The 27535-nt window shown below is 59.8% G+C and overlaps 1 protein-coding gene across 5 annotated transcripts; it reads right to left on the bottom strand.

Moving 5' to 3' along the window:
• Positions 1-370: 370 nt before the first annotated feature.
• Positions 371-26522, bottom strand: CARD10 (caspase recruitment domain family member 10). Of its 5 annotated transcripts, XM_044229365.1 has the most exons (23): positions 26472-26522; positions 26286-26388; positions 26095-26199; positions 24889-25140; positions 23901-24038; positions 21945-22270; positions 18166-18363; positions 17022-17177; positions 16279-16404; positions 15041-15232; positions 13728-13862; positions 13278-13393; positions 12371-12399; positions 11775-11898; positions 6354-6513; positions 5805-5916; positions 5113-5356; positions 4860-4929; positions 3514-3616; positions 2353-2511; positions 2130-2245; positions 1540-1655; positions 371-1373 (listed from the first exon to the last, which is right to left on the bottom strand). In XM_044229365.1, the coding sequence occupies exons 4-23, from the start codon at positions 25121-25123 to the stop codon at positions 1139-1141; spliced, it is 3090 nt and encodes a 1029-aa protein (XP_044085300.1). In that variant the 5' UTR covers positions 25124-25140; positions 26095-26199; positions 26286-26388; positions 26472-26522; the 3' UTR covers positions 371-1138. The 5 variants fall into 5 exon arrangements, with proteins under 5 accessions (XP_044085300.1, XP_044085299.1, XP_044085301.1 ...); XM_044229364.1 differs by having other exon boundaries at positions 26286-26502; XM_044229366.1 differs by having other exon boundaries at positions 26291-26502.
• Positions 26523-27535: the final 1013 nt, after the last annotated feature.

The raw sequence follows: 27535 nt of genomic DNA, 5'->3' as shown, positions 1-27535 counted from the left end.
ACAGACGGTTTACTCTGGGTCCCCTGGACTTGGTAACTGGACGCTTTAAGCCAAGACCATACCCTGCTAGCCTCAGTGTCCCCTCTCCAGGGGATGCTCTTTTGATGATCAGACACAGGCTGAGCTGAGCGTGGAGGTGGCCCATCTGTGGGGCCCTTTTTCGGTCATTCGGGGGCAGGTAAGGTGATGCCAGCAGATGGCGTGCGGCTCTGGGATGAGCCAGGAAGGAAATCTGACCCTTCCCATGGGTAATCAGGGGGATGGGGGAGCCTGAGAGGTCGTTATCAGCCTGATCTGGGGGTGGGGACAAGTCAGGGGAGTGGAGAGGGGGCCCTGCAGCAGGGAGGCAGGCAAGCAAAAAGCCACCAGCTTCTATAACAAACTGTTTAATGTTCCATAATGTGCAGATTCTGAGTGAAAAGGGCCCATTAAAAATCAACAGGCCATACATTCTGGTGACAGAGCAGCCACCTTCTCCCTGCTGTCCCTGCAGAGAGATGGCGCTGTGAGAACATGGTCCTCGGCGTGCTCCCGGGAACACACGACTGTTAGTGCCCAAGGTCACGGGCCGGGGTCTGACATTTACACAGGAGAGAACCACAGATACACAGGAGACGAGAAGACGCGAGGGGCACTGTGGGCCAGGGAGGCCACGGTGCCCATGTATGGAGGTATACATAAGGAGTGTGAGTGGGGTCGAGGGGGCAGGGGCTCGTGGGACGGGCTTGGGGTTCCTCAGACAGAAGGGAACAAGAACCCAGATGACCTCAGGTGCCTGCCGTGAGAACCTGGGTTTGTAAACCAGTGCACAGGAGTGAGAGCTCAGATGCTTCTGGGGAGCAAGAAGGACAAGGACACAGACGCGCGCGTGAGATCCGCGAATGGCATCACAGAGACACGGGGGGGCGCACAGAAGGCCCAGAGCAGCAAGTACAGGGGTGGTGGGAGCTCTACCCCAAAGGCTCCCGGAAATTGGCTCCGGATGGGGGAGAGCCCAGAGCCGGGGGCCCCACGTCTGCGAGTCCAAGGGTCTAGTTAGGCTCAGGATGGGGAGAACCCAGCTCCACTGCAGACTCCCGGGGCCCCGTCGGGGGCTTCGCAGGCGTGTGAGGAAGCCACAGGCATTGGAAGGGGCCCCTCAGGCCTCGCTGCTGCCGCCCCCGCCGCCGCCGCTGCCGCGCTCCACCCACACGAGCCGGGCCTGCTCCTGCAGGATGCGGCCGCGCACCACCTTGGCCAGCTCCTCGGAGCGTCCCCACGCGTGCGCCGGCACCTGCACCCAGGAGCAGGGCAGCCCCCACAGCACCTGCTCCGAGCGATGGCACTGCCGCAGCAGCTCCGAGTCCCGGCAGCCAGGCCGGCCCAGCAGACCCCTGCCGAGAGAGCGGGTGGGCCGTGGTCAGAGCCGGGGACAACGCAGAGACACAGCAGGGTGTGGAGAGCCGGAGAGAACACGGACAGAGGCAGGGAGACACAGAGAGACACAGACATCCAAAGAGAAGGAAAAGGCTGGTCCTACCCACCCCCAGCCTTCCTTACCTGACTTCCCGGACATTCTTCTCTGTCACCTCCACGTGGATGACAATGGGGTAGATCTCGTTCTGGACCAGCTCCCGCACGCCCCGTGCGCCCAGCTCCAGCAGGCAGTGCTTCTTCTCCGGAGACCAAGGCTATATTTTACTCCAGCCCAGAGACTCGAACCTCCCTGCCTCCACTGGGCCCCTGGGGCACAGCCCCCCATGGGGGCCCCTGTCCCCCTCCAGAAGGCCCCCTCTTATGGCCTTGGCAATAAGGAAAGACCCGCAAGGGAAGGCGAGAGGCCTGGAGAAGTCAGTCTCACCCCTGCTCCGGACCTCACCCTTGCCATCAGTGGGATGGAGTGAACCCCACCACCACCCCCGTGCCTGGCAGTCCCTGGCCAGCCCCCCAAGTAGCGGTGAATCTGAGACAGGACAGACAGGGGAGATGGACCAGCCAAACACGTCAAGGCTGACCCACATGTGACCAGCCCAGCCATCCTGTTCGCAGGTGAGACAACAGGCCCGTGGAAGGGCAGGGAGCAGCACAGGCCTGTGCTCAGACTCTAGCCCCCCCAGCCCAGAGAGGTAGCCCCCCACCCCAGCACCTACCTTCCCGACAGACTCCTGGATGGCACGGAGCCTGCTGCCCAGCCCGGGGGTGGCAGGCTGGGCCTTGGGGGCTCCAGGCGCTGCGGATGAGCACTGTTCCTCCCCAGAGAGGCTTTCTGCAGAGCAGCAAGAGGCAGGGAGGAGGGGCCAGTGGGCCGGGCTGCCCTGAAGTGCCGCCCAGCCCTGCTCTGCCCTCCCCACCCCTGCCCGGGCACAGGCTCACCTGCCGGGCACACTTGGAAGTCCAGCCGGGAGTTGGGCAGGTCAAGCAGGTCCCGGATGAGCCGGGACGCCAGGCACTCGGGCAGCAGCACCACGGGCCGCAGGGCAGATACCAGCAGCGGCCGCACCAGGCTGTAGGGTCTGAGGCTTCGCTCAGGCTCTGCAGTGGGGTGGGGGACAGAAGAGACGAGGCTGCCCACAGGGTCCTCCTTCTCAGGGTGGCCAGCCGCCCCCATACCCAAAACCCCATCACCTCTTCTTTCCCTTCCTGAGCCCTGTTGCTGCTCCTCATACGTGTGTGCACACACACACACACACACACATACACACACACACACACACTTCAATGGGCCAGTGACTTCCCATGACCCTCAGGAAGAAGGCCACATCCTCCACCGGGTGACCCAGCCCTGCCAGCGCCCAGACAGGGGGTGACAACACCTGGTCAGCTGCCTCCAATCACAGGGCCTCCGCATGACTTTGCAGCTGCCCCCCCCGCCCCCACGAGGCAGTATGCCCCCAGGGGAGGTGCCACGGTGTCCCCTGGTCCAAGCACAATTCGCAACAGAGCTGCCGTTTGGTATACGCTTGCTGTACTCAATGGCCTGCACACACACCACACACAGCCATACCTCAGTGCCTTTGCATGGCTGTGCCTTGTGCCTGGAACAAACTCCTCTTCATCTCTGAAAATCCCACCTCAGACCATCTCCCTTCCAGAGAGTCTCCCCCAAACACCATCCTCTTGCCCATTTGGGGTCCCCCAAGCCCTTCTCCCTGATCTGACCCGAGGCCTCCCCTACTGCCTCCAGAAACCCACTCTGGGGTCTTGGTGGCGCCCGCCAACACACACCCATGAGAGGCGCAGTTCCGCCCGCTTCGCCTGACAAGAACGGTGCCGTGCTCACGTGTGCCCCAAAGTCGCACAGACCCACAATCCCACGTGCACACAGATGCCCCCTTCAACCAGTTCCCTCCACCCTGGTGGCCCACCTCCCCCCTACCCCCCCACCGGAAGCCTCTCAGGCCCCTGGACACCCTGCTCCCCACGGGAAGCTCCACAGCAGGCTCTCTCAGGCCAAAAGGACCACGGGGGACCCAAGCCCCCCAGAGAGACACTCTTACAAGCCGCACGGGGTGCGCCGCGGCCAGGCGTGCTCACCTGAGCAGGGCTCCGGCAGAAGCGGCTCTGGAGAATCCCCTGACGAGCTTCCCCCGTGTTTGGGCTTCACCAGCCGGAGCTGGTCCAGGGCTCGCTTCTTCAGCTGGGGAGGGGGCAGAGGAAGAGGAGCCCCTGAGAGCCAGCTCTGTCCCACCCTCAGGGAGGAGAGGAGGGACGGGACCCCGGGGGCCGGGCTTCCCCTGCTGTCCACGCTCTGCAGAAGCGCTTGGGTCAGCAGGAGAGCCCCCTCCCCACCAGGCCGTCTCCCCGCCCAGTGCAGAGTGCCCCACCACCACCCCAGCAGGTGAGGGCCACCATCCCTGTGGGCTCAGGGAAGCAAGATTGTCAGAGGCGCCTGAGGTCCACCCCCCACTTTACAGATGGGGAAACCAAGGCCCAGCGACCCAAGGAAACTAATGTCACATAAGAGACAAACTTTGGGACTCTTTCAATGGATGAGCAATGTGATCTCGTGTAAGGAGAAAAAGAACGTCAATAATGACAGCACCAGGGGCGCCTGGGTGGATCAGTGGGTTAAAGCCTCTGCCTTTGGCTCAGGTCATGATCCCCGGGTCCTGGGATCGAGCCCCACAACAGGCTCCCTACTCAGTGGAAAGCCTGCTTCCCCCCTCCCCCGCCTATTTGTGATCTCTCTCTCTGTCAAATAAATAAATAAAATCTTAAAAAGTACTAATAATAACGATGACAGCACCAATCACACCAACAGCCACCAGGGGTCTGGTGACTACCATGTGACAAACACTGAGGCCCAGATGTCAAGAGCTCACTGAAGCCCACGAGGCAGGCAACATACCCCCCACTTCGCAGATGAGGAAACAGAGCCTCAAGGGTGGGTCAAGTGCTGGTCCAAGGCGGTGCGGCTGGCAAGTGGCAGAGCTGGGACTCGAGCCCGGGCAGCCTGGCTCCAGAGCCCAAGTTCTCATCCCTGCGAGCCCCACAGCCTCGAGTTATTTTTACTTCTCTGAGCCTCACTTTGCCCCTACGGATGCCAGGAGGCTCACCCAGCCTGGCCCTTATCCAGGGACCAGGGAAAGGGGTGTGACTGCTGCTCTGTCAAGTGCTCCCAGTGGCCAGGCCGGCCCCTGAGCACGGGGCACCCACCACCTCCCTTCATCCCCCCAGCGCCCCTGGTCAGTGAGCCATTTCTCCATTTGCCCGGAACCCAGCAGACCCCAGCCACATCCAGGGGGAGGAGAGAGGTGGGGGCCTCCCTCTCCTCCTCCCCACAGGGCTGCCAGAGAACGGAGCCCAGCCTCACCCTTTGGGACCCCATCCCTGGCAGCCCCTCACCCCAGGCCCTTGCCAGGCCACCCAGCACCACTTACGTTACTTCGGGACCCTCGGTGGCGGCTGGAGAACAGGCCCTTCTCCTGAACTTCTAGGAGCTGCTGGGCTCTATGGGGGAAAATAGGGGGCACGTGTAATGCATTTGTAGGGAGAAAGGGAGCCCCTCCCCTCCAGCCCCCTCATCCTGTCCCAGAGGAATGCCAGGGGTTTGCAGGGAGAGGGGAAAAAAGTCTCCCAGCCAGCTCCTGGCTCCCTGCGGGACCTGTCCCCAGACTCTTAGTTCCGTGTCACCTCTGGTAATTGGGCACAGTGCCCCGGTCGAGGTCCCGCAGCGTCAGGGGGTCAACCCGAGTGCAGAACCACTCTGGCCGCCGCTTGTACGCTGGGTCCACCAGACGCAGGATCTCCTGGGCTTTCACACATAGGGCATGAGGGTCCGCTCGCTCAGGCAGGGAGAGGTTGGCTCGAATATAGAAGGGCTCGGTGCTCAGCCCCTTTGTCCAGGCATCCAGGGCCTCATGGAAGGACTGACAGGCTGAACGTGGGCAGCAAGGAGGGCAACAGAAGGATAAAGTCAGAGAGCAGCCTCGGGTCACAGACGCACCCCTTCCAAGGCCTGAGCTTCCAAAACCCTACTCTTCCTCTTTCTAGAGTCAGAGTCTGAGGCCAGAGAGGGCAGGGGCCTGCCCAAGGCCACCAAGCCCACTAGGAACAGAGCCAGGACTTGAACCCAGGTCTATGGACTCCTGTCGGGTGCTCCTTTCACGGTAAGCTCCTTACTGAGGATGAGATGGACAACCAGCAAGTGGGACAGCAGTTCGGAGGGAAAAGCACTGCCAAGAGTCAAGCAGCAAAGTCTTTCTCTCTCTCTCTCTCGTGCCTTGGCTGTCCCACCTACACAATGGGCTGGACAAGCCCTCCCTTGGACTCCCTCCTTCTAGGACCCGGAGTCCCCAGTTTCTCCCTGCCAGGGCCAGACTTACCCTTGAAGTCCATCAGGAAGGGGAGCGTGGACACCTGGTTCCAGGGCAAGGTTCTCTGCAGGACCTCACCTTCCAGGCTTGTGCCCTCTAGGCCAGCAGCCTCGGCCCTTGTCTGAGAGAAAACCCAGGCAGGGAAGGAAGTGAGCTTCCCAGGGCAACACAGCTCTGGGGCTGGAGGAAGACTGGGCTGGGGATGACATGTCCCATAATTCTGAGGCCCCCATCTGTCAGGATGCCTATCCAATCAGATCCGTCTCCCATCAACGGGACTTCCCACCCAGGCTGGCACATCCCGTCTCTCCCGTATTCAAGGGTGGACATCCATCCAGGTGTTGTCAGTCTGCCCCACCTCCCAGCCCCTGCCTGATCAGATTTAATTTTCTGCTGGTTGAGGTAAGACAACCCGCAGTGCCATCTCTGAGCCTCCCACTGCTTTGGTCAACACCCCACCCAAAAACTCCGCCCAGTGACCCACATTCACCAATCAGAGAGCTCCAGACCCAGCTAATGTGTTGGCTCCACCCCCAACTCAGAGGGGCGGGATCTCACCTCTCTGGACTCCACCCTGGCGGACCCTGGTCCAGAGAGCACCCTCCGCACGACCGCCCCAGACCAGCTGTCCCCAAGGAACGACAGGCCATCTGGGCCCTTGTCATGGGACTCAGGCCCCCCCGGGGGGCTCCGGCAAGACACCCGGATGGCCAGAGACCTGGGAAGAGAAAAAGGAGAGGGGAATTCGAGTTCAGTCAGTATTTACGCTCAGTTCAACGTTCTTGGGAGAACCATCACTGCTATCCCCAAAATGTGACATGACTCCCCCCCCGGGGGCCGCTGCAACTGCCGTGTGGCTGGAACGCCCTTCCCCCTCTTCTCTGCCTCTGCTCTGCCTGCAAAAGCTCAGCTCCGAAGCGACCTCTCTCCCAGACCCCTGCACATGGTGAGGCAGAGCTCTTCCTGAAGGACCGAACCGCGAGCTCGGCACCTGTCGGGGAAAATCCCCTCGGAACCAGCCTGCTAGCTGGCTCGGCTCCAGCTCCCTAACACCAAACCCAGTGTCTGGCACATGGCAGACGACAAAAGTTTGTTACGCCCACAGTTGAGGGAGGAAGGTCACCGTGAGAACACAACACAGACCAAAGATGGCTACAGCCGGCTGTGGGAGCACAGAGGAGAACTTCCCGGAGGAAGAGGCCTCAGGGCTACACGGTGGTGGAGAAGAGAGGCGCTTCAGGAATAGACAGAGAGGAGGTGGTGTTCCAGGCCGAAGGGCTGGCAGGGGCAGAGGTGTAGAGGACAGAATACAGAATGTGGGGAAGGATTCAGTAACAACAGTAACGATAGCGGCACCGAACGCTTACTGAGTTCTCCCCGTGTGCCAGACGCCACGCTAAGCTCCTTGTCCTAATTAACTAATTTGACATCATGGGAAACAGCTCCCAGAAAAGGCTGCTGGAGCCGGCCTGCGGAGGCACAGAATGAAGGCGTCTGGCCTTCCCCTTGTGGGCAGTGGAAACCGCTGACAGTTAAGACAAAGATTCACCCAGATTCCCATCCTAGCGGCGCTCTTCCTGTCCCCGGATAGAACTGGTTGGGCCCAGTGGCCAGCTCAGAGACAACTGCCTGGAATTCCCTTCTGTGAGCTGCACACCCCCACCCCACTCCAGGCCAGAGCAGCAGGGAAGAGGAGAGGCCAGAATGTGCCCGGCCTCCCCACCCGCCCCTGCAACAGCCGTGCACGGAGCCACACTGCCCCCTGCTGCCAGCATGCGGTGAGCAAGGATGCGAAGACTTGAACCCCATCAGCACCTACGAAGAGTGAACTCTGATGAGTGAGGAACTTTGACGTTCAGAGTCTTTCTCAGCTTCCACCCCCTCAAGTCAAAACAAAGAGCCAAGCCCGAGGGGCTACGGCTGGACATGGGGGCCAGAGGCATCCACGCTGCCTTCACGGGCCCCTCAGCCCCAGGACTGTCCCGGCTGCTGTCAGTGTGGCCCAGCCAGATGGGAGGTCCAGGCTGGGCCTGGCTAGGCTGCCCCACAGCTGGAGACCCACGGTCCCGCTGACGCCCAGCATTCACTAGGCCCCAGATTTGGACGAGTGAGCTGGCTGCTTCATTCTGTCACCACAGCCCCAGACCGGAGACAGTGCTGGCACCGCCTCCCACCACAGGGGTGGCAGTCAAACTAATATAGAGATGCAGGGAGAGTGTAAACCAGAGGGCTCCAGGGAACACCCAGCTGCAGGCCCAGCCCCCCTGAGGGTTGTGAAACTCACAAGGTCATGGCCAGGGCCATTTCTGATTGGAGTGGCACAGAAAACGTGTGTGGAGTAAATCCAACCATTGTTTGGGAATGTGTCCTGGGTGGGTGTCTGTCGCTGTGGAATCAGGGGAGTCTGAGGGAAGGGGCAGCAGCAGGGATTCTGGGGCCAGGCGGCCTGGGCGCTTAGCCTCTGGTCCTCAGCAGCCCCAGCGGCATCCACCCACCTCACGGTGGGATTCGGTGACTCAAACTCGGAGCACTCAGAATGTAGCCAGGTAACACTGAGAGCCCAGGAAGACTTGGACACCTACTATCCTCAGGTGTGGCCCCCACTTTCCCCACCTGTTCCAGACCCACAGACAACCAAGCATCACGGCTTCCCCAGTGGAGAGCCCACCCAGCAGCCTGCACTCAGCCCTTCTCGTCACACCTGCTTGCCCCACCCCCACCCTGGCACCCCACCCCACCCCCACCCCCACAATCCCTCCCGGAAACCCCAGGTTTTCAGGCTCTTCCCACCGGCTCTGGCACCACCTCCTTCAGAACACCCTTGCCCAAATCCCTGAGGGACTAAGTGACTTCACTGGGGAAAAGGGGAGAATCCACCGGGGAGGTCCCTGCGGCCAGGTCCAAACTGGGTCCCTCTTGGCACCAGGCCTCAGCAGACAAATGCATGGGGACGGGGGATGGGGCTGCCTCCTCCAGCCTCTGGATTCCTGGGTCTCTAGCAACACAATCGGACTGACCCCAACCCTGCCTGTGAGTGGTAGGAAGGATGGGGGTCCCCATATCCCAGCCCCTTTCCCCAGTGTCTGGTCAGGAGTCGGGTCATAGAGGGAAACCGGGCCAGTGCTTCACTCTGCCCACTCTGAGCAGTGATGGGCGGAGCAGCTTGGAAGAGTGCTCCCCTGCCCCATGCACGGTGGGAAGTCCTCCAGGCAGTGCACATGACTGCTCTGCTCCAGGCCAGGGACCTATGACCCTCAGACTCAAGCCTGTCACATAAATGACCTCATTTAATCCTCCCGATAAGGGTGCCTGGGTGGCTCAGTGGGTTAAAGCCTCTGCCTTCGGCTCAGGTCATGATCCCAGTGTCCTGGGATGGAGCCTTGAATCGGGCTCTCTGCTCAGCGGGGAGCCTGCCTCTCTTCTCTCTCTCTCTCTCTCTCTCTGTGCCTGCCTCTCTATCTACTTGTGATCTTTGTCTATCAAAAAAGTAAATAAAATCTTTTTTAAAAAAGTCCTCACGATAGCTCCATGGGAACCGTCTGTGAGCCCTCATGTAAAGAAGAGGGAAACTGAGGCACGGGGCAATTATAACTTGACAAGGGTGGCCCGGCCTGCGGGTGGTGGACTAGACCAATAACATCTCTGGGCAGGGGCAGGCAGTGCCAGAGCTTCGGGGTCCACGTGAGCAGTGGGCCTGCCAGCGAGCCCTACCCTGACACCCAGCAACCCTCGCCCAGTGCTTGCCCCACTCAGCGCCCCACTTACACTCTCTGGCTCTTTCTTGCTATCTCCCTGCCTGCCCAGGTGTCCACCCAGCCTTCACGCTGCACCAGCTGCCCTGGCCTGAGGCCCTAGGAGCCCAGAAGGGGTCTCCTCCTAGGAGACCTGGAGGTTGCAGAGGCCCAGCACACAGTGAACACGGAACACAACCACGAGCTGAAAGCAGCTTAGCCAGAAGCGAGGTATGACGGAATCCCCAATTCCACCACCTAGTGGCCTTGGGACAAATTCCGGACTCTCCCTGGGCCTCAGTGTTCTCATCTGTATAATGGGACTAAATGTCCCGGCCCTGCAGGGTTCCTACAGGGACCGAGCAGCACTGTTCCAAACACTCTCATGGGGACCCTGGGGCCCTATGACAACCCCACTTTACAGAGCCGGAAACTGAAGCCGTGGGAAATTTAGAGACTTGCCCAATATCCCTCTGCAGCTGGCTACAGAACCTCAGTGTCTGTTCTTCCCACCATGCTCTGCGCGGTACCACCAGCCCGGGACGCACACACACGTGGGCAGCACCCCGCCCACCGGTCTGGGCTCCCCCCTCCCTCCCCACCCATCTATCCACATGCTTCTCTCTCAGTCCCCCACCCCAGCCTCACTCTGGGATCTGTGCTCTGGTCCCCCACCAGAACCGCAGAGGTGGCCCCTGGGATCCCGGGCCCCTGGCAGGGGCTGGGCCAGAACCTCCTGCCCCCGGTGCCCCCTGGACAGCAGCCAGGACTCCTGCTGCAGCCCGAGCTGCAGGAAGGGAGGCAGGCAGGAAGGGAGGCACCTCCGCCCCTTCCCCCAGAAGCATGTCCTGCGAAGGGAGAAACAATGTAGTACTGGGCCTGCTGCCGGAGGACCAGAGTGGGGGCGGGGGCCTGGACGAGGGCCTGGCCCAGCTGCTTCAGGCTCCTGATCCTGCTCTGGCCCGATTTCTTGCGCAGCCAGCATTCCCACAGTCCAGCTCTGACGTTCCGTGCTGCCCCAGACCCAAATCTGGTCAGGTCACTGTGGACCTTGGCCCCGGCACTTCCCAGCTATAGGACCTCAGGCAAGCGCCTTAACCTCTCTGAGTCTCAGTTTGCTCTTTTCTATAAAACAGGGATAATCATAACAACACCCACCTCCCTGAACGGAGAGGATGCTGCAGGCAGCCGGCAGTAACAGCCGAACCTTCGCCACGGTTTCCCGGAGCGTGCAGGCCGAAGTCCACACTTTCCCGCCTGACTCACACCACCAGCCTGACTCACCAAGCCTGTCCCTGACCCTCCCCCTCGGGCTCCCATCACAGCCAAGTGCAGGGCCCTCCCTCCCTGGACAGCCTCTGGCCTCTGTTCTTCCCCAGCCGCCCTCCCTACCTGAGTTTGAAGGCCACGCTCTCAGCACGGCCTCCTCTATCACTCACCCTCCTGAGACCCACCAGCGAGCCTGACTCAGGAGGTCACCCTTCACCCGACACTGACAAAGCAATTGGCCCGCCATGCATGCTGAACCCATCTGTTTTGTGACTCCCGCCGCGAGTTGCAGCCAGCCCAGTGGCAGGGCTCCCAGGGTGGCCCACCCACAGCGCGACACTCTGCTGGGAGCTCAGAACCAGGGGGATAAGTAACAGTTAACCATTTTCTGAGCACCTGGCAAAGCAGGGTGCTCTCCCGACACGGGTCCTAGACCCCCAAACACCCACATGCAGAAGAGATCACTGACCACCTCCAGCAGAGGCAACGGAAGCCCCAAGATAGAAGTGACCAGTCCAGGTCACGCAAAGGATGAGAGGCAGGGACAAGATGTGCATCCCAGGTCTCTGAAAAGCCTGAATATTCTTTTTTTTTTTTTTTAAGATTTTTTTTTTTAATTTATTTGACAGAGAGAGAGATCACAAGTAGGCAGAGAGGCAGGCAGAGAGAGAGGGGGAAGCAGGCTCCCTGCTGAGCAGAGAGCCTGATTCGGGGCTCGATCCCAGGACCCTGGGATCATGACCTGAGCCGAAAACAGAGGCCTTAACCCACTGAGCCACCCAGGCACCTAAGCCTGAATATTCTACAGCTACGGGAGACTGAGGCTTAGCTGCTGCTCCCTCCCACCCCCCACTGCCGCCCTGCTGCAGGAGCCTGACCCTCCTCCCACCACCCCACCCCACACTGAACCCCTACCACCCCATCCATACCCCCACACCCCACCCCTAGCCCAGCTCCACCACCCAGGCAGCCACAATACCTGTTGATGAGATCAAAGCCACAGCCTCTGGCGAGGGGGCCGTCTGGCTTCCCCAAAGGCCATACGCTGTCGGAGGACGAGGACGAGGAGAGGCCAGGAGACCAGGGTTTAAGCGTCACACTCCCTGGTTGGTGGGGGGAGGAGTGAGGTTCTGGGGTGCCAAGCCAAGAAACAAGGGCAAGCCAGGGATCATGAGAAGAGGGTGAGCCCCTTGAGCTCGGGGACTGCCCAGGACCTTGGCAGGTTTGAGGCCCAAGAAGCACACTGGACCCGTGGGGCTCAGGGCTGCGCCCAGGCTGGCCAGGGTGACCCTTCCATTCCCTGGGAGAGGACAGATGGCGGGCTGGAACCAAGGAACCCACGTACAGCACAGTCAGGCGTGGGAGAGAGGAGCAGGCCCGGGCTCTGGGGGAGCAGCGCGTGGCCCGACTCCCCAGGGTCCTCCCAAGTACAGCCTCCCTGCCTGGCCTGGGCACAGTGGGACCTTGGGAAGGGGGGCCAAGGGCAGAGCTGGCAGTGCAGGCCTCAGGTGGGCTGGAAAGCCACCGCCTTCCCCCAAGATGAGTCCTCCCCACGGAGTCCCCGAGGGTCATCACCTGTGATGTCCGACATGCTGCTGAAGGACCTGGTTGTGGGGGAGAGGAGGGAGCTGAGGCACGGGGGCACTCTGCCCCATGCCCTCCTCCATGCGCCCTGGCCCCGGAGGGTCCTGCACCCCCTGCAGCTACAGCCGAGGCAGGGGTCCCAAGCACAGGGCAGTTGTGCCAACCAGCCCCCTTAAACTCACAGGGCAAGCAGCTAACGTCATGACCTCCGCCTGCCCCACGTCCTTCCCCTAGAATGCCCCCTGGCCTGGCCTGGAATGCCACCCCCTTCTGGAAGTCTCCCCTGACCTCTCACCCCCTCACCTCACCCCTACTCTCTGCCTTTGTCATTCCTGTCGTGTGCCTCATCACACACCCTATCAGTCACGTCCATGTCAATCACAGCCCCTCATGCCCAGCATCCATGAGGGAACAAATCAAGGGCAACTTACCCGGAAAAAGCTGTGACCGGGGACATATACCATCCCCTGCCCTTGGTCTTGCCACCAGCAGATACAGCCTGACTTTTCTGGACCCCGTTTGCGTTCACATCTGAACGTGGGGCTTGGTTCTCCTGCCTGAGGCTCCTGGCACCTTGGAACATTCTCCTCGTCCCCTAGTCCTGAGCCACCTAGGCTTCCCCCAGGGTTTAGGATCATTGAGGCTTGCCCTCCAGTGGCTTTCTTGCCACAGTGCTCAGGAGGGGCCTTTTGGCCTCGTCTTAGCCCCGGGCCTGGGTCACAGCTGTGACCCCTGAGACCTAAGTCCCCAGCACCCCGGCTGTTGAAGAGCAGTCAGGGGAGGCTCGGGCCCAGCCCTGACACTGGCGCTGGCGCTAGGGATTCTGGGAGACGGCTGTTCTGAGAAAAAGCAGCAGCACCTCCCTGAGCCTCGACTGATTTCTCCCCATCCTGTTTACCTCTTTGGGGGTGCAGGGTCCTCCTCACGCTGCCGGCGGAGGATGGAGCCAGCGCTCGGGGGGAAGGGCAGGATGGAGAGCCGGTTGATCTCCTTCTCGCTGTCGGTGGCCTCCTCCTGCCAAGGGCCACAACAGGGTCTAGGTCACCTCCACGACGCCTCCCACGCCTCCACGCGCCTACTTTGTGTCCATTCCATAGGTGACAAGTGGGGCCCAGGGGGGTGGTGTGGGCTCTGCCAGAGTATGTCGGGGGTCCCAAGTCTCCCAGCACCCGGATCCAGCACCGAGCTAGCTCTGGACAAGCTTGAATAAGACCCTTGGCCTTCAGGGGCCTCCACGTCCACACATGTGAAACAGGACTGCTGGCAAACTGGACAGCGCTCCCCGTGTTAGTAATTACATGACGTGAACACTCTTAGCGTCCACGCGCAGGGAGGGCAGTTGTCTTACCGAGGTGTGGGGCTCGGATCCCCCCATGACAGCCACCTCCCCGGCTGCTTCCGGGCCTCCCAGCAGCGGGGGGAGATCGCTGAGGCTCCAGGTGCTGCTGAGGTTGGAGCACAGGGAATGGGAGGAGGCACAAGCCTGAGAGAGGAAGCGGGGAGAGGAGGTGAGCAGGGCGGGGCAAGGGCCAGCCAGTCATTTACTGAATGCCGGGAACAGGGACACAGCAGAGAATGAGACAGCTGGATCCCTGCCCTCGCGGGGAGCTCACAGACAGACTGTAAACAAGCAGGCTGATTAAGGAAATAACCCCAAACTGCCAAGAGAGCAGGGAAAGAAGGTGCCCAGGGTGAGGAAGGCATTCCAAGGGCCCAAAGGGCCCACCCTACCTGGGGGTAATGAAATGCCTCCGGAGAAAGTGTGGTTTGAACTGAGGACTCTAGGGTAAGTAGATGTTAAGCTAATAAAGTTGAGGAGGATTGTCTAGGCAGAGGGAATGGTATGCACAAAGGCCCTGGGGCAGGACTGTGACACTGTCCAGGAATGAAGCGATGTGACCCAGAGAACAAGGGTAGAGGAGGAAGGGGCCCACGTTTCAGGTCTCTAGGGTCTGATAAGGGGCTCTGTTTTTCCCAAAGCAAAAAAGCCACTGAGAATTTTAAGTGAGAAGGGACAGATTTATGCTTCCTTTGTTCTATTCCTCCAGGCTCCATGCATTAAACACAAGGCCAAGGGAACATCTTTAAGCAAACCCAAGACAGGAAATGGCAGAGCTTCCAACAAAGGTCCGAGGACTAGTATTTGGCTGAAAGGGTACTGGCTGGCTGTGTGACCTTGGGCAAGCCCTCACACCCTCTGGGCCCCATACAATGAGGGACTTGGCCTAGGGCTTTCAGGGCCTCATGAAGCTGTACTTCTCCAAGTATACACAAAAACAAACTCCACTATTCCTAGTGCCCTAGGAACAACCCCAGAGACTTGGAGACACACATGCCCCCTTCCCACTCCCTGATGTACCAACCCACACCCACACCCGCAGAAAGTTCCACCAGACCTGCATATTCTCTGTCCTGCCCAAGAGCTCCCTCCCAGACCAGCAAGTTCTTGACCCAGCCGGCTAGGGCCCCAGGCAGAGGGCCCCAGCCAGGAACTCACATATTTCCTCCTGAGCTCAGCCAAGGGTTCCCACTGGGTCCTATGGAGGCCCACCCCCAGGGCTGAGGTCTCCCATCAGGTCCCGCATGTTCCCAACCCGGCCAAGAGCTCCGGCCAGGACCCCAGCTTTCCCACCAGCACCCCCGTAGCCTGACCCTGCTCACCTTGAGGCAGGGGCCGCCCTGGACCCGCTGCAGTTGTGCCTCCAGCAGGGCCTTGGCACCCTCCAGGCTGGTGAGTGAGGTCAGCAGCTCATCCCGCTCAGCCTCCAGGCCCCGCACCTGCTTGCGGTACTGGTCCTTCTCGATGAGGCTCTGGGAGTACTGCAGCTGGATCCGGTCACGGCTCTGGATGGCCTAGGGAGAGCGGGCAGGGAGAGTGAAGGGGCCACACTCACCCAAGGGGAGGGTGGCGGGGGATGGGGGTCAAGACTAGCAGCGAACATATAGTAAGACCGGGGCTAAAGATCAGCTTGCTTAACCTTCACACGAACTTTCCAAGGTGGACGTTGTCTTTATTCTCATTTTCCAGACCAGCCCACCCAGAAGGGACAGAACTGGGGTTCAAACTAGGCGGTGGAGGGGCCGAGTCTGGGCTCTTACTGTCTCCCAAGGGCAACTTCAGAGTCTTCAAGGAAACCCACCACGTGCCCCGGGCTTTACTCACAGCATCTGGGCTAGTGGATGAGCTGGGATTCAAACCCAGCACCCCACACCCAAAGCACTTGTCCCCACCGTGAAGACCGGGATCCCTGGGAGCTGGACCATGGGCGTATCCTGCCCCCCAATGCCTCAGAGGGAGTGGGGGCACCAGAGGGGTGCAAGGTCCTGGGCCGGCTCCAGACCACAGGGTGGGGCAGGGGGCACCTGCACTTTCACCACGCCCACCAGGGGGCCCCAGGCTCCTTCTAATGCAGACTTCAACTCCTCTAGTGGGATTCAAACTTGGGGCAAGGACAAAACCTGCCCTGCGCCCTGCCCTAAGTGGGGAGCCCTCCACAAGGAAGGAGGGGGGCCAGGAGGAGAGAGCTCGCCCTGTGGCCTCAGGAGATGAAGGCCATGGGATCCAGGGCCCAGGATTTTCTAGGGAATTTCTTCCCTGGCAAATATTTCCAACGCCTCCCCATGTGGGCCTCGTCTTTGACACAAACGGAATAAGGGGTCGAAAAGGACGAGTGCAGGACCCGCTCTCCTGAACAGGGAGCTCTGGTGAGGCAGGTGTGTTCAGGGGGCAGGGCTGATGGCTCTTGAGGGCTTATGGGCCAGAGTCTGTGCTTCTGCGGGCCTCCTTGCCCCGCCCCCCAGACCAGTCGGAGCACCGGGAAAGTCTCCAGCTTCAACCCCAGCCCCACTTCTCTGCATTCCCCCCTCCTCCCCCCACGAGAACCAGCGGCCGGCCCCACCTGGTCCCGCTCCTTCTCGAGCTCCTCCAGCTGGGCCAGGACCGTGGCCATGCGGTGCTTGTACAGGTCGCAGTCCTTCTGCAGCGTGCGGTGCTTCAGCCGCAGGTCCTCCATCTCCTGCAGGTACTGCCGGGTGGCGTGGGGCGGGGTGGGGCGGGCCGGGTCAGACCGCAGGGCGGAGACCAGCCCAAACTCACCGGCACGTGCCCAGCGGGTCCAGGGAGAGAGATCAGAGCCTCAAGCACAAGGGCCCACCTCCCCCGCTGGGTGGCCTGGCCCGCAGACTGATTTCCCCTCCCTGGGCCCCAGTGGCCTACCCTGTCAAACGGGGAGAATCCCAACAACGAAGTCTCCCCCCGCAACCCTGGCCGCATCCCATCTAAACAGGGATCTGCCCTGCCACTCGGCTTCTTGCCCGGCACTGACCCTCTGCCGCGTGCAGTAACAGACTCGGGATTATGCACACAGAGGACTGTGGGTCTCCCCTGCTGGAATTTGCCCTCTACAGGGCCAGAAACCTTTGTTTTGTTGGTGGCTGTTCTCAACATTCAAGAACAAACGAATGCACGTTTCTTAGCCCAGGTGCCCGGCACACAGCGGACACTCAGAGAAGGTGGGCTGCAGCCCAGCGCTGAGACCCAGCCCCCTCCCCTCCCCGGGAGCCAGGCTGTGAGCAAGGAGGACCGAGGGGACAAGGCCGAGACCAGGCAGGGTGGTGGGGGAGGGCACGAGGGCAACACTACCTTGTCCCGCAGCTCCTCGGCCCACTGCAGCTCCCCCTGGACAGCATCCAGCTTCTGGCACAGCTCCTGCCTGCTGTCCTGAGCCTCCCGCCAGTCATGCTCCAGGATGTCCAGGAGGATACGCTCTGAGCCCGGGGCCCCCAGCCTGCTCGCTTCCTGAGGGTCACAGTTCAGAGGCCGCCTCAGCCTCTCACGCAGGGCCCACCATGACTGGGGCAGGAGAGAGGGGGACACACAGCCCTCCGCCCTCAGCCCCGCCCCACTCGCTCTGCTGCCTTGGCCAAGGGCCTTGACCTCTCTGGACCTCCACTTCCCCCATCTGCAGAATGGGTGCGGCCCAAAGCCCTGCACACCCTCCAGGGAACATCAGGGATGGAAATGAAGTAAGTATATGAGGGCGTGCTTACACAAGTTGGCCCGGATTTTATTCCTGAACAAGAACCAGGCCCGTTCGCTCTTGCTCCAGCCCCCACCCACGGCCCAAGGCAGCAGATGGGCCCTATTTTCAAAGTCTGTCCCCAGCCCACTGACAAGGGGTCTTCACAGGGGCTGAGCCTGGCCCAGGCAGGTAGACATGGGCCCGAGATACAGCCCCCAGATCCACACCCCAACCGGGCACCCCAACCTTTTTTTTTTTTTAAACATTGTATTTATTTATTTGACAAAGAAAGATCATAAGTAGGCAGAGAGGCAGGCAGAGAGAGAGTAGCAAGCAGGCTCTCCACGGAGCAGAGAGCCCAATGCGGGGCTCGATCCCAGGACCCTGGGATCATGACCCGAGCCAAAGGCAGAGGCTTTAACCCACTGAGCCACCCAGGCGCCCCCGGGCACCCCAACCTTGAAAGGCAAGAGAGGCCCGGCTCCCAAGCAAGTCCAAGAGTCACCCAGACCTCTGGAGTCTGAACCTTTCCAGGATCACAGACTCTACCAATCTGAGGAAAGCTGCAGGCCAATTCCCAGAAAAATGCTCACACACGTAATCAGGTGCACTGTTTTGGGATGTTTGGACACTTCCCGGGGCCACCCCCAGGCCCCAGAGCAAACACCCAGGGAGAGCCGAGCGCTAAGGACCCTCCACTCAGGGCCCCTGCTCTGGAATCCTCACCCTCCGGGCCCCGTGGTCTGACCCTCCCGCCCCTCGCACCTGCTGCAGGCCTTCCTGAAGCTCCCGCAGGGACGCGGCCAGCCGCTGGTTCTCGGCACGCAGCTCGGACACCAGGTCCACGCCGTCCGGCTCCTTGTCCTTCTCCTTGTCCTCAGCCCCGGGGGGCAACCCCCTGGCCCTCCGCAGCAGGGCGCACTCCTCCTCCAGCCGGCTCACCTGGAGCTTCAGCTGATCTACCTGCGGCCCAACACTCCGATCAGCCCCAGGAGGGACACGGCCCAGGGAAGGGCCACCAGCAAGGCCACAGGGAGAGAGAGCGCCTTCTCAGCTCCCACTGCCATCCGGGTTCCCTGAGCAGGAGGAGCCCTCCCTGGACTGGTCTATGGAGAAGGGACAGGCTGGGCAATGATCACGCTTCAAGGACTCAGGGGCAGGTATAGCAACCCCCCCCCCAAACAGGCTCTCCTGTCCCACAGCTCCAACACGAACACAGGTAATCCAGTCCCAGGGCCCCATGCGACAGAGGAGCCAGGCTACACTCGGCACAGGGAGAGCCAGGGTCTGGGCCTAGCTCTGCCTCTACTTCAGCATGACCTTGGGCAAGTCATAGCCCCCTCTGTGCCTCAGTCTCCTCACCCATTAGATGGGCCCCCCCTTCCATGACCCTGCTCCACATCCTAGCTCCTGAAGTCACTGCAAAAATGCGACAACACTGTCGACAGGTAGAGGCCTTTGAACGGTCACAGGCCGGCTTTTGGACTGCCAGGGAAGGGACAGTGGCTATCTTCACAGTCTCTGCTAAAACCCCAGAACCCCAACCTATCACCAGCTGAGTGTGCACAGCCAGAAGCCGGCCCAAGAGGATGGGTGGGCAGCCGCATGGTGGCCTGGCCGATGGCGACACGCAGGCCTGGCCTGCTTGCTGGGTGAGGAGAGCGCTCGGCCAGAGCTACTTCCCATGTGGGATCTGAGGTGGCTGGGCAGTGACAAGGGCAGCAGTAGGTGGCAGGCCACAAAATGAAGTCACTGTTGGGATAAGGATGCAATGACCTCCGGCACTGGGCACAGGCGCGCCAACGTCTGGTGTCCTAGGAAGGCCCTGCGCTCTCCAGGAAATGGCGGGTAGCCCCGCACCCCTCAGAGCCAGGCATGGCCGCATACACGCACACACACGCACACACACGCACGCGCGCACACACACACACGTGGGTCTGGATGCTGGGTCAGGCAGCTCCACTCCTCCTCCACAAAGGACTCAGAAAGAAATTCATGACTCTCACATTCCTTTCCCCTCACAAAACATGCTTTGTGAACTGCCAGAGAAAGACAGCGGCTAGTTACAAGGGCAAGTGTAGTCACACCCTCTCCAGCGAATCACAACCACACACCACGGCCCCGGGCCTGCCCCGCGGCCAGCAGGCGCCCCCGATGAGCTCAGAGGACAGGCCACTTGGGAGTCTCCCCCCGCCCCCGCCCAAACACCAGGAAACGTGGACGCGTTTAATCCTGGCGTACACACTCACTGAGCACAAAATTACAGCGTTTGCGCCTGGAGTTTATGTTGCTCAGAAATAAGAGCTCATTAAATTTGCACCTTATAAAACACGGTATTAAATCACAGCCACCACACACCTGCCCGTGGGGGGAGGGGACCCAAGCGGCCAAGACAGGCGCTGTTGGCTGTTCTGTTCATTTCCACCTGCGACCCCTCTCTCAACTTCGCGGCAGGAAAGCTCCAGAAAGTTAAGGCAAATTGACGCAGGCTACCTTCAAAGAAAATCCTATCTATTGACCGAAGTTCATTCCTTGCCCTCTAGCCGCTAAAGGAGAGGAAAGCAGTCACTAACCGCCCAGGGGCAGATGACCCCGCCCAAGGGGGGGGACCTACAAACGAACCCGCTGCTAATCCAGAGACACACAGAGGCACCCCCAACACCTCTTCTTCATCCCCTTACCCCACCCCTAGAGACCCCAGATAGCTGTAAACACACACACACACACTCACACATCTGCCACTTCCAAGGCCCCAACTCACAACTACACCCAAGCCAAAGACAAAATAAGCCATGTCCCTCCTGACACCCCGGGGCCGGTGGCCGCCCCCCGATCCGCTCTGAGTAGCAGACCCCTTTCTTCCAGGAAATCCTCACAGCAAACCCCCGCACCCATTCCAGGAAAAGCAGACACGGTGAAGAATGGGGGACCCTCCGCCACCCCCAGTGGCAGCTGACAGCAAAGTCAGAAATCCTTCACTCTTAGAACCCAGGGAAAGTGCTCCAACCAATCTCTCTGGGCCTGTTTCCTCAACCAGAATCAGGGGCGCTCCCAGGTGCCCCCCGGCCCCAGCCTGGCCCGGTGGAGCTGCTGCAGAAGTCCGGGAGAGCTGGTGTTGGGCAGACACGGAGGACCGTGCGTGAGACGGGAGGCATGGCACCGCGGGTCTAGCAGCCTCTTCCGTAACCTCCCGCAAGGACGAGACGGCAACTGAGGCACAGGGAGGGAAGCCTTGCCGGGGCCACCCTTGGCTCAATCTGCCGCCAGTCTGCAGGCCTCAGGCAGCCCCATCGCAGGCCAAACACTGAGCAGATGCTCAGAGGACAGCCTCACGGTCCCCTCACACCCTCGCATCGACCACCTACACGCCCGGCAACTCTTTAACGAGTGGCCTCAATGCCCCGATCAGGATTCACTCCTCCCCAAACATCAACCCACCAGCACACGTGGCCACAGGCTCTGGCACTTACAGCATCACGCATGCCACCCATCGTCCTGGGGAACCCGCCACACCCGCAGCACCCCAGCGACAGGGGGCTTCAAATCACACCATCAGCATCCCCCTATGCCCCCGCTGGTAGACCCCGTACCGTATCGCTGGAGAGAGCCACTGGCACTACTCAATCCTGGACTAGCATTTGCTTACTACACCCTTGGGACAGGTCTCCGCGGCGGTAACACACCAGCTTTAGCCCCGTGCTAAGTCCCAGTAAAAGCGCCACAGAGGCAAGGCTCGGCTTCTCAGCCTAGACAAGGCACAGGTGCATTTGCCGCCAGGAGGGAGCAGGTGAGGCGGCCCCTGGATGGCAGCAGGCAGAAGAGCGTCACCGGGCAGAGGCCAGCACGGGTGCCAAGCCAGGCTGTGTCACTTCCCAGCTCTGGGACCTCGATCCAGCGCTCCCCGCAATCCCAGCCCTGGTGCCTATGTTTCAGAATGAAATCTGGTGCTTGGTGCCTCAGCAGGACGGCACGACACGGCGTGATAACCTGGGGGGGTGGCACACAGCACACTGAGCCACAGCGGTCGACAACACTGGTCTGAGCTTAGCCAATGGCACCAGGCCCTTGTGTGTCTCAAACTCTGGGTCTTAACTTCCTGGAATCCGCACTAACCAAGGCTGCTGCTTCCCCTCGGCGCTTAGCGACATCTTGAGCTAGGTAATGTGTGGCTGTGGGGGTTGTCCCATCCACTACATGCTGCTCGGCAGCACCCCGGAGCTCCACCCACAAGAGGCCAAGAGCACGCTCTCGCTGTGATGACCGAACACGTCTCCAGACGCTGCCAAATGTTTCCGGGGGTGAGCAAAGTCACCCTCCACTGAGAACCACCATCATAACTCAATAAAATCAGTGCTACCAACATTCCCATGTTACAGATGAGGAAACGGAGGCACGGGACGCAGAAGGGACCTGTGCCATGGTCTGAGAGCTGGCAGATGGTGGCTCTGGGACACAGGCCGGCTACCACAGGACTGGTCAGTTTTTGCAAAGGTGGTCTTTTCCCAGCTTCCCCACTCTACCCCACTCCCCTCCCCGGGGCCTACCGCCAGTTGCAAGTCCCGGCTGCGCAGCACAGCGGAGTTCTTCTCCTCGCTGAGCTGGGCCAGGCGCATGGCAATCATGTAGTTCTCGTCCTTGAGCCGCAGCAGCTCCAGGCTGCCTGCCTCCCAGTCCTCCCGCAGCCTCTGGCAGCGCTCCTGCGTCTGCTGCTGCTCCCGCAGCCGCTGCTCCAGTCCTGCCCGTTCCTCCTCCAGCACCCGGCCCCGAGCCTGCAATTGCTGCTCCCGCTGCAGCTGGCTCTTACGAGCCTCCCGCAGCCGGCGCACCTCTGTCATCAGGAACTGGGTCAGGCCTTCCGGCCCCTCCTCATCTGCCAGGGACAGGGGAGAGAAACATCAAGTCAAGCAGGTAAAATCCAGGGGGACAGGAGCCCACACAGAAAAACCCAGACCATAAAAACACTAGGTGGAAATTTTGGAATGCAGTTTTATCATTCTGGAGTGGAGAAGGCCTTCCTAATCAAAGTACAAAATCTAGAACCTATAAGAAAAAAGATGAACAAACCCATATAAAAAAAATTTTTAACTTCTGAACCATGTAAGAAAAGATGTAACAAAAAGTTAAAAGATAAGCAGCAGAACAGGAGAAAGTGTAACAAACATAACAAATGACTCAGAGCCACAATATGTAAACAGCTCCTACAAATCAATAAGAGCTATAAGAGGAATAAAAAACAGACAAATCCATATAAAAATTTTGTAAACTTCTAAACAATGAAAGTTCTAACAAAAAAAGTTCAAATGTAAAAAGCAGAGCAGGAGAAAATATAACAAATATAACAAAGGATTTGGAACCACATATACAAAGAGCTCCTACAAATCAAAAAGAAAAGAAACCAACTAAACATATGGACAAAAACTAATGAGCAAGTTTCAAAACAAAGTTGGTTAATAAACAAAGAAAAGGACACTACAACTCACCAACAATAATAATGATAATTATAATTATAGTAACAGTAGCTATGAACATTTGGCTTCCTTCTTTGTGCTAAGTAAATATAATAATTTACTTAACCTCATGACAAGAGCATAGGGTACTGTTATTACAACCACTTGAAAGACAAAAAAACTGAAGCCCAGGAAGGTCAAGTCATTTGCCCAAGGTTTACTCACTCCTAAGCCGTAAACTACATCTCTCAATAAGAAAACAAATTTAAAATAAGGTATTTTTGACATAGGAAACTATAAAAAACATTTTTAAATGATCCCCAGGATTCACGAGGGTACAGCAAAATGGGCATTCATACCCTGTTGATGGGATGAACGCTGATTTAACACTTCAAATACGTATAGTCTTTGAGAAATCTTACTTCCCAGAACCTCTCCTCCCAAGACACCCATTTGCACAAACATACACATACAAAGATGTTCCCAGCATCACCAGTAAATGTTACAAAATGAGAAACAATCTGGATTTCCATGAACAGAGGGTCCATTGAATGACTTACGGCCCTTCACTAAGGAACATCTCCAGTCATTTCAAATAAATGCACCAGATGTGCTAGAATTACTAAAATCAGTTTTCAGGAAAAGTGGAAAACGGAGCAACTCAAGTAGTTACACCTGTGAGTATACGTGTATGTCTGTGTGTGTGCAAATGCAAAGAAAAAAGAGACTCACCCAACTGTCACCAGCAGAACAGAGCTGAAGGAAGAAGTAAAGATCTTTTAAAGTCACCCGGAGTGTCTGAATTACTTACACAGGAAACTGTAAACCCTTGTAGGCCTGACACACACGCATCCGAAAACAATTTTAGGGGGAAAGGGCCATGTTAAGTGCACAGGCTCTGAACTCAGACTAAATTGGGCAAACTGCCTTCGGTCTCTCCATGCCTCTGTTTCCCCATCTGTTCAACAGGGATCATGGAAGCGCCTCCACGACAGGGCTGGGGTAAGGAACCTCTGCATGGTTGCCTGAGGCCAGCACCTACTGGGGACTCACCAAGGATCATGGAGCAGCGCTGGGCAGGTTCCTGGCCTGTGAGCAGCGTGAAGTGTTCGGGGTAGTAGAACTCCAGTGATTCCAAGAAGGCCTCATAACCCCTCTTGCCACGGCAGCGCAAGATGTCCATCAGGCGCCCTGGGGAGGGGCAGGGGGGATGCCCCAGGGTCAAGTTCAGGGCTTCCCCCAGGACCTAGCTACTTCCCCCACCTTTCCCACCCCATACTCCAGAGCCCACATTCCCCAGACTTTTTATTTGCCCAGATTTTTGAGCCAGTGACACACACTGGGGCTTGTCTCAACACATCAGTGGGCAGCGCCTATCTGCCACAGCCAGGAAAGCCAGGACCCTACTGCTAGGGCACTTGCCCTAGGAGCCCTAGGGCTCCCCAACCTCCAGCCTGCCCCCCCACCCAGACACACACACAGATCTGGGGCCAGCAAATACTCCCTGCCTTTTCAGAGGCACACATTGAGCCCCCTCTACCCCAAACACAAAGAAAAATACCATTACTTCTCCCAGCAGTCAATGCCTGAAATCCTACCATTAGACCCTCATCCCTCTGCCAGCTCGCTCTAGTTCAAAGACACACCCTGTGGGAGAGGGCACCCTCACCAAGTCTGATGGCTCTGAGCACTTAAGGAAAAGCGGCTCTCCAAGGAAATGTGTGCCACACAGAGGGAGAGGGCACAGAGGACCCAGGAGATCAGAGGGCTCAGGAAAGATGGCAGGAGGTCCCAGATCTAGCCGGCCCCGGCAACCGCATCCACCTCCCGGCTCTAAAGTGGGCCCAGGAAGTGGGAGGAAAGTCCAAGAGAGATAAACCCCAGATGTCCGAGGGGGCACCACACACCCGCTGGATCACAACGGTGGTTCAGCGGGAGGCGGGTGGGTGGGCACCAGAACCCCGGGCCTCGAGTTCCAAGGCTCCGTGCGCGGCGCTCGGCCCCCGGGAAGGCCCGACCCCGCGCGCCCCCAGAAGCTCACCGGTGCGGTTGACACGGCACGGGAAACGGTAGGTGCTCAGCACCTCCTCCTCGTCCTGCTCGTCGATGACCCGGCACTGGCGCAGATAGGGCGTCAGCTTGGCCGGGTTCAGGGCGCGAGTCAGCCGATGCCGCACGCCCTCGATCCGCTCCCACAGAGCGTCCTCCTCCGCCTCGGACCCGGAGCCGGCCCCAGCCTCCTCCTCGGCTTCCCCAGCCTCGGCCCCGCCTGGCATGGCCGCGTCCTCGGGCTCTGCGGGCCAGAGGCGCGCGCGGGGTCAGGCGGGTCGCCCAGGGGCGGGGTGGGCCGGCCGATCCCCTCCTCCGGACGGCGCCCGCGGGACCCGCCGCCTGTCGTCGCCGGAGCCCCCGCCCCGCGCCTCACCCTCCTCGCCGGGCCCTCGCGCCCCGCGCCCCCGGGACTCACCCCGCACGCCGCAGCCGCCGCGGGCTCCCGGGTCCGCGCTCGGGCGGCGGCTCCGCCGGCGCAGGGGGGCGGTGTCCGCGGCGCCCCGGGCTCCGCCTCCGTCCCCGCGGCCGCGGGGGCTGCCCGGGCCCCCCCACATCGCCGCCCCGGCCCGGGCCAAGCGTCCGGCCCCGCCAGCCACCCGCACGTCCGCCCGCACGCCCTGCCTCTCGGCCCTCCGGCCGCGCGCCTCCCCCCGCTTCCTGTTTCCCGCCGGCGCTCCCGGCCCCGGCCCCCGCGGGGTCCAGGCGGCCCGCCCACACCTGCGCGGCCTGCGCGCGGGGCGGGGGCGGGCCACTCACGCTCTCCCCGGCCAGCGCCGGGACTCACCTCCCCCCTGCCAACCCCGCCGCCACTCGGCACCCGGCGTCGGCTGCCCCCAGCGCCGCAGTCTGCACCGCGGCCGCACGGCCCGCGTCCCGCCCGCACGCAGCGCACCCGGCACGCGCGTCCCGCCGGCACTCGGCGTCCTCACACGGAGCTCCCACGGCACCGGGGTCCCGCTCGACGACGCACACAGCGCAGCGGCTCTGTGCAGAGCCCCACACCCAGTTTCGGTCCTATCTGCTCCGTGATCTGACCGGGAAACGTGGGGCGAGGGCTCCCGTGCTTACAGAACACCAGAGGCCGCCCACGTCTAAAGCACGTCCATGGCCCAGCTGGGTTGTGGGGCCACTGGCGCCCTCGGTGTGGGAGCACCGCCCGAGAACACTCGATCCTGATCCCAGTCACGCCTCTGACCTGCTCCTGATCTGGGCGACTGGGCAAGTGCTTGTCCTCTTGGACCTCGGTGTTCCCAAATAGACTTCCAACTCTGTCAACTTCCCTCAAGTTTCAGGGCAGCCTCTGGATGGGCAACAAAGGACAGAGGTCACGGCCACCACCTCAGAGATTGGAGTCTGAACTGTAAGGCCACCACTACTATCTCCCACCTTACATAAATTCTCATTGAAGAACATAGGGCCAGGGGCCCCATGCTTCGCAAAGGGGTTCCTCCAGAGGAGCAGCTGAATCCAGAAATGCTTGGGAGTAGTTCTGTGGTCAAAGCCAAGTAAGTTTGAGAAACGCTGCGTCCATACTCTCCCCTCTTCCCCCTTGGGAAACTCATGGTCACTTACCATGATAAAGTCTATACCCATATCTACTGGCACAGGCGATACTTATCTCTCTGCGCATTAGAAATTGCTGATGGTGTCTGCTGGGAGGGGGGGATCAGGCGGGGCCAAATCCTAGCCCTGCCCCTCCAGTGAGGTCATCAGGCTGGGCGGGCTTGAGAGTGGAGACAATAAACCCGTTAAATGACTTCACAAAAAGTGCTTGGCACTGAGTTGGCCTCAATGACAACAATAGCAAACGGTTTTGAGCGCTTATTATGTATGTGACATATTATGTTCAATCGTTTTCCAGAATAGATAGCTCCTTAAATCAACAAACCCATTTGTTAGGTTTCGTGGGGCTTCTCCTATTAGCCCCATTTTCCAGATGAGAAAATAGCTAAAACACGCGGAGCCACATGGGTGATATTGTTGGTGCCCTGCTAAGCCTGGAGGGCTGGGGGTCTGCCCTGCCCTATATGAGCCCCCTGCCACCTGCCAGCGCGGTTGCCTTCCCATTCTCTTGGAGCAGCACTGTTCCGTGCCCAGGACCAGCCACCTTAGAGCAAATTGCTTGCGGCCCTAAGAGTAGGGAATCCTCAACTCTGCCCAGGGACATTAAAAACTAAAACTCGGGAAGAAGCAAGACAGCAAAGGGCGGTCCTGAAGAAGGAACAGACAGTGCAAAGGCCCCGGGGTAGGAAATCTCACTTTACATTCCCAAAGTGTCCTTCATTCCTCTCACTTGCTCAAACTCGCAACATTCTAAGCCATCGGTCCCACTCACCAAGTCTCCATGACTCAGAACCCCCCAGGGGTAGAGATGAGGTGAGTGGGCGGTCCTGCCCAGAAGGATGGTGACTAATCACCCCACTGGCTTTGCAGAGGGAGTTCTGACCCTGTGCTGGATTCTGGACTCATTACCTCTCACGCAAGCCCAGAGGGGACGCCAGCCACTCTTCAAGGACAAGTGAGAAAGCCGAAGCTCCGGTGAGGCCACGGGCTGACCGCCCACCCCTAACCAGGAAACTGTTGACTTCAACCACCCTCTTGTGAGAATGAGCAGTCTCGGTGTGGACAAGGAAAAC

Source organism: Neovison vison, chromosome 12 (genome assembly GCF_020171115.1).
Source record: "Neovison vison isolate M4711 chromosome 12, ASM_NN_V1, whole genome shotgun sequence".
Taxonomy (NCBI): domain Eukaryota; kingdom Metazoa; phylum Chordata; class Mammalia; order Carnivora; family Mustelidae; genus Neogale; species Neogale vison.
Note: the sequence above shows the minus strand (reverse complement) of the source record. Positions and strands in the feature narration are given on the sequence as shown.

What these genes read in the sequence shown, in the direction of transcription:
- CARD10 (XM_044229365.1), bottom strand. Translation starts at nt 25,123, where the DNA reads ATGCCAGGCGGGGCCGAGGCTGGGGAAGCCGAGGAGGAGGCTGGGGCC. An exon ending in GCGCTGCTCCATGATCCTTG is followed by an intron (nt 22,271 to 23,900) that starts GTGAGTCCCCAG and finishes TGTCCCTGGCAG; the next exon opens with ATGAGGAGGGGCCGGAAGGC. An exon ending in TTCAGGAAGGCCTGCAGCAG is followed by an intron (nt 17,178 to 18,165) that starts GTGCGAGGGGCG and finishes TGTGACCCTCAG; the next exon opens with GAAGCGAGCAGGCTGGGGGC.